The sequence below is a fragment of the Montipora foliosa genome, chromosome 8 (genome assembly GCF_036669935.1).
Source record: "Montipora foliosa isolate CH-2021 chromosome 8, ASM3666993v2, whole genome shotgun sequence".
Taxonomy (NCBI): Eukaryota; Metazoa; Cnidaria; class Anthozoa; order Scleractinia; family Acroporidae; genus Montipora; species Montipora foliosa.
In genome coordinates this window covers 52,037,063-52,047,062 of record NC_090876.1, presented here as the reverse complement: position 1 = coordinate 52,047,062, position 10,000 = coordinate 52,037,063, and the positions used below count along the sequence as shown (strand labels likewise).

Sequence of the window (10,000 nt, the reverse complement as noted above, 5' to 3'; positions counted from 1 at the left end):
GTATCTTGCGGAGACTACTGGTATGCGAAATGTTTATCGGCGCTTTCTATTCGCGACCTTAAGAACGTATCATGCTTAAGCTCCTTAAAGGCGGCTTTCCAATTCTCAAGAACCTTATAAAGCCACAACTAACCCTATTTTGACGTCTTGAGCAAGTTCTGGACCAGTCCAAAAAGAAGATTATGAAGAAAAAATCCTTATAACAAGCACGCACAACTACAAGTTAATGAAACGAGGAAGACAAGGAATGCGGCGTTACACAGACGACGTCAACTAAAGTCGCCTTCGATATATTGATTGGTGTAAACATATAAAAAGGAACGGTAACCGTAATTACGAGAAAAAGGCAAAAACGGATCCTTTCAATATCGGGTTGACGCCTAGGCTTATACAATGCATGACTTTGCAGCGGCGCGGCAGGTTGCCTAGATCGCAATTTCAAAGTCCTATCTCATCAATGCGATCGGTTCCTGACTCTTTCCTGCGTAAGAATCCAATGTTCTCTTATCTTTATCAACTCGTTTGATAAAACCAAATGTTCGTGTTTAACTCTCCGCCGACGAAGCTCTACGGTTTCTTTTGAAGCCAACCCCTTCATTCGTCTGTTTTTGGAATGGTTGGATTCTACGTTTGCTCAAGAGGTTGTAAACACGCCCACTCTCCTTTTTAGACTGGACGGTAATCCGCGTAAAGCAACATGCAGTAGGCGTGCCAAATCGCTTGTCAAGAAATGGTTTAGAGTCTCTGATAATTCCAAATTAGGGACTGACACTTCACCCTCTTGTGCACTCACGTGGAGAAAAGTAAGTCTAATACTGTTTGTCGACATGCTGCCATTTGGAAGGGAGCCCAAATTTGCCTCGACCAGAGCAAACAAGCAAAAAGGTGAACAATGCTCTACTTCCGAAATCTAAGGAACGGGGTTCGTTAGTATTGTGTACTTTTTGCAAGCCAAGTTACCCGGCTGAAAACTTCGACAAAGTGTAGAGCAGCCAGAATAAACCAATACAAAGGAAACTTGTGTACAAACACTAAAAAAGGGTATCGAAGTCACTAATCTGACCTTTAAAAGGAGTGGTTTTTTTAAAATTCAGGTCGAAAAACAACTCGAAACAACATAAACGTTGACGCCTTTAATGCCAGGCTTTTTTGAAGGATCTAACTCAAACAAGTTCTAAAACCTTTTTAAAGAAAAGTGTAAAAACTGAAACGAAATATTATTTCAACACTTCACATGTGCTTTTTCTGTCCATTTACGAGTTTTCCAATCAAAGCTACGTATCCGTTGGAACTTCAAATAACGAAATGGCATCGCTTTGCAGCTGAATGAACAAAAAATGTGACACCACAGCAATACCGTTAAAAGTTTGGCTGTAAACGTCTTGCTGCAAACCTACGAGACGTTTGGCATTAGTATTTATACCCAATAACGAAAACTTCACTCCAGTCTGCAAGCTTCTCAGCCGCTTTGCCTTCGACGACTTGCCGTTTACCTTCACTATGGATCAACTTAACGTTCAGCTTGCCATCTCCCACCGGTAACCACAAGTTAGAGGAGTTGGCTGCCATCATTTTTGGTCCCACTGCCACATTCATGAATTGGGGATAATTCTTTTCTCCCTCGCTTGTAGAAATCTCATAGTAACCACGATGAAAATCGCTTCGGTCTCCATGTGAAGTGACAAATGTGTACACCAATACTTCTTTTGCTTCAGCTGGGACTTTGCCTTCTGACAACAAATCATAGCTCTTCAACTCATCGTCGTATTCCGGCAAACTGCCCATTGAAATGTTAACAGGTACGTACGCCATTTTTCACTGGATGAGTTACGCTTAAAAAGTACCACGCAGCAAATGTTAGCAGAGTCAAAGTGTGAGTACAACTCTGACAACTTCGTTGCTTCTTATAGGAATGACGAACGTGGGCAAGTGCCGTCTTTATATAGCCTTTTAAAATGCCATTTGTTTGGTAACGGCCAATGAAATACTGATCTACGACGGGTCTTAAGTAATAATAAGATTAACAGTGGTTTTCGGTTTTATTTATATCTTTGCAGCGCGTGACTAAGAGAATTGTTTATGCAAGTATGACGAATTTATCAAAAAGCTCTTCTGTTATGTTTTGCACACATTCCTGCAATAAGCAGACGGTACTCATGTTTTAGCATGTAACCATCAGGGATAATGGAGAACATTCCTCATCCGGTCCAATAGTTGTCGCTCTTACGTAACACACTCCCTCTACTTTAAGTATCTCGTGCGTTCCTGCACTTGAAATACTTCCACTTTCACTACACGAGTACAGTGAAACGACGTTTTCAAAATCTCCACTCTGGAAAGCGTTCTTGTAAAGATGCGATGTCGATGACCGTTTTCACCGGATACGTCTGGACGAAAGACCAAAGCGGAGAGCAAAATCTCCATTTTCCAAAAAAAAAAAAAAATCTCATATGAGAATGTTTGGCACCTTATATTTACAAAGATAACACTTTGAGTGGTTGGATCATTGGACTACGGTGCGTAACACACGCAATGTGAGGTGGCAGCAAAACTTTAAAAACTAAACTTAACACCTACAATTCCAATTCCTTACATGCAAAGGAGGTTGCAGAATCCACTCTATGCAATACTACATAAAAAAATAGCGGCTAGTAAATAACTCGTAGTTTCAGACAATCTTGGCATATATGTGGAGAGGTAGAAAATGATATGCGATCCGCTCAACTGGCTCCGACAAGAACAAGAACAACAACAACAAAAATGTCATCTATTTATAACACAATAATATTGGAATAATGACACTTCAAAGACAAGGAATATTGCACGTGGTCATTCTTTTAACCTTTGAATTTCCAATTTCCTTGATGTGATGGCTGTTTTCTCCTTTAGGGCGCGTTCGATTGACCCTATTCCGAAATAGGAATACATGGAATAGAAGTTGGAAATCCTTCCTTTTTACGGGGATTCACATTAATATTGTCAAACATCTGCTAAAATGCTATTTTAAACATAGCTTTATTATTCTTGTTGGTACAAAACGCCATACATAGTGTTTTAAGTCATCACTCCACGTATTATTATTCCGGAATAGGGTCAATCGAACGCACCCTTAGATCCTTTTACTTCCATAGGTTAAAAGCACTTGCAGAAGAAATAAATCATTTCCAAAACAACATAACCTCAAATGTGATATCCGGGTATCTTCAAAGCATTTTAGCATTGTGACGTTTCTTGTGAATGCCAGGAAAGATTCATGTGCGCATGGCAAGAACTGCAGGTTTAATGGTACAAGCACGTGCGTTTTATCAAGAGTCACGTTTCTAGGAAGCCAATGCAGCTTTGCATTCTCGTCCCCTGAGCCCTTCGTTTCTTTTGGTTTCGCCAACAACGTGACCAAAATAACGGAGGGCTCTGGGGACGAGAATGGCTCCACAACCTACGTCAGCTCAAGCACATGCGCAGTAGGGACTGGCTGGATCTAATTTGCATAAAGATTATCAGTGAATCTTGAAAAACAAAAATAAGCAAAAGGAACTTTCACGACAACCGGGCCCTGTTTTTTGTTTCTCATCCACTAATCACACTTTATCGCTGCAAAGACTCCAACCTAGTTCCCAGGGTCTCCCTTCTCTACCTCCAGCTGTTAGTCCAGTCAAATTCGCTCGAAAAATGGGATAACCCTCAACTAATTGCAACAAAAGGTTTTTCAACGGATAACTAAAGAGAAATTATCCCTCTATAACATACTAAAAGTCCCAGAGAATCGAAGTCCGGGAAAGTGCCTAAAATTGCAATTGATTTCGAACCATTGACAACCAAAAATTTCCAACATGGAAACGAGGCTACAGTAAAGTTTTTGACTAAGTCGCCAGAATTTATTACTTTTTGTGGAAATATCAACCCCAAATCATCAGAAATGAAAGACTAGATACCAATTAAAACAACAGGTGTATTAAATTATTTCATTTCATTCTCGATCGTGTAATTTTGCACAATCCTGCAAATACATATACATAGATAAAAAAAATTGATACTGCATTCTTTGAAAAAAAACTTTTTGTTTTCATTTACTTTAAGAATTACTTTCAAATATAACTTAATGTCAATTCAAATGATAACTGTAACACTTAAGTATTCAAAAATTTACAATTTAGCGAAGGGAAAAACCCTAGTTTATCAAGGTTCAATTAGTGCGTGAATTTGTCTATTTGTGTACCGCCACCCAAGAGTGCGTGTTGGTTCGTCTCGCCAGTGTCTGGATTGGATTTTGCCGTAAGGCCATGCAGCGTACATTCCTCCTGTTCTATTGGAAAACAATTCTTTTGATTCAGTTGATAGATGCTAGTAGCTTCTAAAGTTATATCAAGGTAAGCTTAAGGCTGATTCAATTTTAAGAGAATCTTTAAACAATCAGTGCTGATCACCTACATATGGGGAATTGCCGTGAAATTAGATTCTGTTTCATGATCAGCCCTTCGAGGCGTGTGAAAGAAATCTCCCCCGAGATATTGCAGAATTCATTTATTCTAGTTTAATAGAAATCCAATGCTCATATCTAACTACTGCTTCGAAGTAGAAGAGTTTCTTTTTGAAAGCCTATTGTGCTGGCACGATCTTTGCTGACGCTGCTCAAATACATTTTGAAATATGCTAATCAAACTTGCTTCGTAGCATAGTGAGAAAGATAAAATTGTTATAACAATTTAACTATAATTTAACGTTTTTTTTTTTCATTTCTATATTGCTTAGGTTGTTATTTGGAGTTTTACTCCTTCAATGTGTTCTTATGGATGGAGCGCCTCTAGTTTGCACGATTTGCGGAGTTGCAGGCTCAGCGCACGAATTTTCCACAATTGGAACAAAGGGAAGTGAAGGTATAAATCGCGCCAGCGGCCTCAGAAATTATTCAATTAGTGTTGCTCCTGGACAGCATGTACACCCTAATTGTCGTCGAGATTACTGCCACCCCACCAATATATCCAAGGATAACAGAAGCCGCGAAAATGCGGGTTCTCAATCTGCAACTATTCAACGCAAAAGAAGTGCAGACCAGACATTCGATTACAAAAGCGATTGTTATTTTTGCGGCAATAAAGTAGATGTTAAATCTGTAGACGTATGTAGAGTGATGACTCTAGAGACTCAAGAAACCGTTTTGAATAAGTGCAACGCAAGGCGTGACACATGGGCAGAGGTAGTAAAAGCAAGAATTTTACACGTACATGATCTCCCTGCCGCTGAAGCAGTCTATCATAAGATATGCAATTCCAATTTTCGTACAGATAAACAGGTTCCTGCGTCTTATGCTACGACCCAGCTTGAAAATAAGAAAGGAAAACGAGGTCGTCCCCAGAATGAGGAGCAAAACAAAGCCTTTTACATGGTCACAGAATATCTGCTGAAACATTCTGATGAGCAAATCACAGTGCAAGATCTGGTAGCTAAGATGAACGAGTACTCAGGGAATTCCGACTGCACAGCTTATAGCCAGACTTACATGAAAGCCTGCCTCCAGAAGCATTTTGGAGAGGAATTGGTTATCACATTCAGTGATGGAAAACCCAATGTTGTAACATTTAGGAAGACTGCTGCGGCGATTCTTAACGAGTTTCACGAGATGGAAAAAGACGCCCCTGATGTCGAAACAGAAAAGATGAATATAATCCGAACAGCTGCTGCGCTGATCAAGAGTGAAATCAAACTGGTTGAGACTACTACTAGTGAAACTTACCCTAAAGTTGAGTCCGACGCCGAACAACAAGTTGAATTTCTTCCTGTATCCCTCAAAGAATTCTTGCATGGTATTTTAGCTGAAGATGATAACGTTAAACTTGCATCGATAGGACAGACACTTATGCAGGCAGCGCGACCAAGAATGTTTTTAGCGCCCTTACAACTGGGTCTTGCCGTGCAACTACATTATCACTTTGCGTCCCGGTTTCTGATTGACACCCTCAATTCTCTTGGGTATTGCGCTTCATACAATCAAGTACAACAATTTAATCAAAGCGCGGCGGTTTATGAGGGGACGGACATACCGGAGTTTAACGGCCAATTTGTTCAATATGCAGCGGACAACGTCGATCATAATATTTGTACGCTTCATGGGAAAGACACTTTCCATGGGATGGGCATCGTGGCCGCTGTCACACCATTTACTAGCCAGACAAGGTGCGTACCAAGAAAGAAAGTTACGTCCAGGGAACTTTCTGAAGCAGGTAAAATCGAGATATATCCCTATGATGAGAGGCGGTTAGAAGAGGTGGAGATCAAATACAATGACGTGGCTGTTGCTAAGGTTTGTGGATCCCATGGAGAATCTCGATGTGCTCTGGAAATCGTCCCTCTTGTTTAGTTTCAGTCGTCCTGCGTGGGGTGGGCTAATGCAGCACGTCTTGACTGGAGACCACTAAGGAAAATCATCTGTGATATTTCTGCCCATGATCAACGTGAGCGCAAGTGATGCCACCTGTATATATTCAACCCTCAAGTTTATCGTGGAACACGCGAAAAGGCATAACATCACAGCACCTGCCGTCACCTTCGATCAGCCTTTGTTGTGGAAAGCCTTTTGCATGGTTCAAGGGGAACCACCAACCAGTCCAATACGCAGTTGCATCCCAAGGCTGGGCCCCTTTCATACCAAGATGAGTTTTGTAGGCTCTATTGGGCATCTGATGGCAGAATCTGGTCTGCGAGAGATATTGGAAATCATATATGCGCCTAATGCAGTCGACCACATGCTTAGTTGTAAGGCCATCTCCCGAGCAGTACGTGGTCACTTTATCGTCGATGCTGCTTTAAACTGTCTCCTGTATTCAGCCGCTCTGGGAGTTACTGTACCGCTAAGGTTAGGGTTAGCACCCGCCGTTGCTCCTGTCGCAAAAATGATCTACCATGTAATCCTGCTTGTGGTCAGTGCAAAGGGTCTGCTTGTACCAACGCACCCGAGCAAATCCCTGACGATGAAGATTCTGATTCCGACTCTGGTTGAACAAATTAGCTCTGAAAGGCGGTTAAAGCGGAGTACAAAGTAAGATACCCCTCACCTGCTTTGTTATCGGATGGCAGTCATCGGTCTGTATAAGATTTGAAATTATAGACTTTTGTTAGGAGCCCATGGGACCAATGTCAAACGTTCCATTGACGGGACTTTCTTTTCTGCACCAACAAAGCAGAATGTTTAGATTAACAGATATTGTGACCTCTATAACTGTTTAGAAACTAAAGATTGATTGCGGGATCGACTTTAGAGGAAAAGGCTTTCTAGTCGTACCATGCAATGTAGCGGGATTATGATCTGGTTTAAATTGATAAATAGAGCGTAAACAATGTGACAATTCTTATCGAGTTGTACGAATAGCACGATTTAAACTTAAACAACAATCCAGCGGCTTACCCGGCCCAAAATTGTTACTGTATTGAGACAATAAAATAGTAGCCGTCATATAAATTGGGTACCCTGTGGTTTTTCATATAAGCTTTGTATGGGAATTTTCTTTTCCGTTTTTCGGGGCCCTCCCAAACTCCGATTCTTTGGGACTTTTGATATGTTGTTAAGGACATCCGAATGAGCCATAATCCGTTGAAAAACCTTTTGTTGCAATTTGTTGAGGGTCTGACCCCAATTTGACTGGACTATGTGTCTCTCAACGACAAAGAAAGCAGAGAAGAGACACCCTGGGAACGAAGTTGCAAAGACTCAAGCTTTCAAGTCCGTGTGTTTTTGAACTAAAGACGAACAGATGAAATTAGCAACTCAAACTCTTCTTTGCCTCTACGAAGAAAGTTAACAATGTTTGCTGACGTATGGAAACCGTTCACATAACCAGGGACTGCAGCAGCAACGACAAAAAAGTCTGCAAAAACCTAGGGAGTACAGTAATTTGTGCATGGAATCTCCATTAACAATTTTCGAAATGATACGTTTTGCAAATTAGTGTACAACGTTCCTTTTGATACACTGGTCTTTAACTCTGTCGTTAATAATTAAAGACCCAGGCCCGGGTTCCTCGAAGCATGGTTAGCGCAAACCAGCGTTAAATACCATGGAAACCTATGGGTTTTGCTACCTCTCATCTCAGCCAACGGTTAGCGCCAACCAGGCTTTCAGCAAATGGCCCCACGAGACAAGGAAGCCGCAGCGTTCGTAGCGGGCGATTCGAACTTTGTTAAGTAATTTGCGATAACATAATAACATAATTAACAACGCGTAATCAACGCACTATTACACGCACAACTGCCCAAAAAGTTATAGCAACGGCAGGTCGATCATTACTGGTCCATCATTTAAATGAGTTCCGAATGAAAAACAGTTTCCTCCACCGCCAAGGACAACAACATCTTGCGAACCATTCCAGCAGACACTGCAGTGATTATGAAGCATCAAAGGTGCATGGGGGGCTATGAAGGCCTTAATAGAAACAAATAAGACAAAATAAAGTTAAAAAACGGTTAAGACATGTCACTTAAAATTACAATACCAGGTAGTTCAAACAGAACTACTGACGAATCTGTAGTAGCTAATTACGGAGAAAAGTGGCCAGGAATGGGACTCGATCCCCGGGGATCGTTCAAGTAGTTTGTCTTGCCGTGAAAAAATTTAGTTTTTGTGACCACAATTTTCAAGCTAAAATATAGATATTGTCTTCAAAGGTGAATCAGAGGGTTCACACATACGAAGCATAGGATGCAAATTTCGTTTGTTTGTTATTTATTTGTTTAAGCAGGTTGAAGTTTTGGCAGCTATTCAGCTGATGTGGACCTGCTATACCCACCCACCCATATACACAGAGAGGACAGCCACAAAACCGAGAACTTCATCCCCTACTCTTCTCGAATAGTGTGTGGGTTCTTTAACGTCTCACAGGGAACTAATGAACATGGAAGTTATTTATGAGACGGAACCTCCGGCTTATCGTCCTTATCCGAGAAGACTTGAAAGTCTAACCATTTGCGGATGTAATTATAAAAGCAGCACTTTCCTCTCAGTTATTTAAAGACCCTGAATGTTGGTCCGGCCGGAGTCGAACTCACGACCTCCCGCATGGCAGCACGGTGCTCAACCAACTGAGCCACCACTGCGCGGTTATGACGCGTACTATGACCATCACTGTAATGAATGCTTCTAATCAGTTCTCGTATTGCGGTTCGTTTGCCTGAAAAATTCCTGATGAAAACCATCTGCAAATCAAATTCTTCGCAGTTTCCTAGTGAATGCGGAGGGGACTTTCAGTCAAGATATTCTGCCTTCTCGTCCAAATCGTCGACCTGATTTACGAGGACCACTAGATGCTACGTACGAAGAGATACCAATGTCACGGAAAAAGAAAGAAAACTATTCTGGGCTCAGGATTTAAAAGACCAACCGGAAGGATAAAGGAGTTCCAAGCCAATGACTCGAGATGAAGAATGACTATTCCAGGGGGATGCGAGGAATTTGGCGTTACTCCACCAACCAGCACAAGTTTGTCATCAATCACATGTGCCGTGTGTGAGTATCTAAAAATCACGAAAAAGAAATTCCACTTATAAATAAAGGTGATTTTTAACATTCGTTAAGTCACTGTGTAGGGTTTTTGCAGCTTTTTTTCCTGTTGTCGGGAGGATTACAATGAATTGTAATTGGAAAATAATTAGTTTTAAATCACTCGGTCCATAATTTAGGTTCATGATACCTTGGTGACAGGAGTGGATCAATGTGCAGCGTTCTTAACGTCATCGGGCTGACCTGAGGGAAAGTATAAAGTGAGTGATCATGATTCCTTATCATCGTAAATAACCATAACATATCTTCTCTGCGGTAAATGAAACGATCACTCTCAGCTTTCCATACCATTCCTTCCATGAACACTATATATGTCTAGTGATCTTACGTGGAATGATCATGTGAATGAGGCTATCAGGAAAGACAATAAGAGACTATACTTCCTGGTTCTTCTCATGAGAGCGGGAGTGAACCCTCGTGACATTATCAACTTTTATTGCACTGTTGTTAGAC

At 41.2% G+C, this 10,000-nt stretch overlaps 1 protein-coding gene across 1 annotated transcript in view; it reads right to left on the bottom strand.

The window, feature by feature from the left end:
- Positions 1–1,118: 1,118 nt before the first annotated feature.
- The window catches only part of LOC137967351 (tRNA wybutosine-synthesizing protein 4-like), a 19,740-nt gene continuing 10,858 nt past the window's right edge, over positions 1,119–10,000 (bottom strand). Inside the window, exons 19-21 of the mRNA XM_068813882.1 lie at positions 9,678–9,730; positions 9,369–9,501; positions 1,119–8,413 (exon numbers count right to left, since the gene is read on the bottom strand). Coding sequence (XP_068669983.1) covers positions 8,252–8,413; positions 9,369–9,501; positions 9,678–9,730 — 348 coding nt within the window. The 3' untranslated portion in view covers positions 1,119–8,251. The remainder of the gene's footprint in view (positions 8,414–9,368; positions 9,502–9,677; positions 9,731–10,000) is intronic.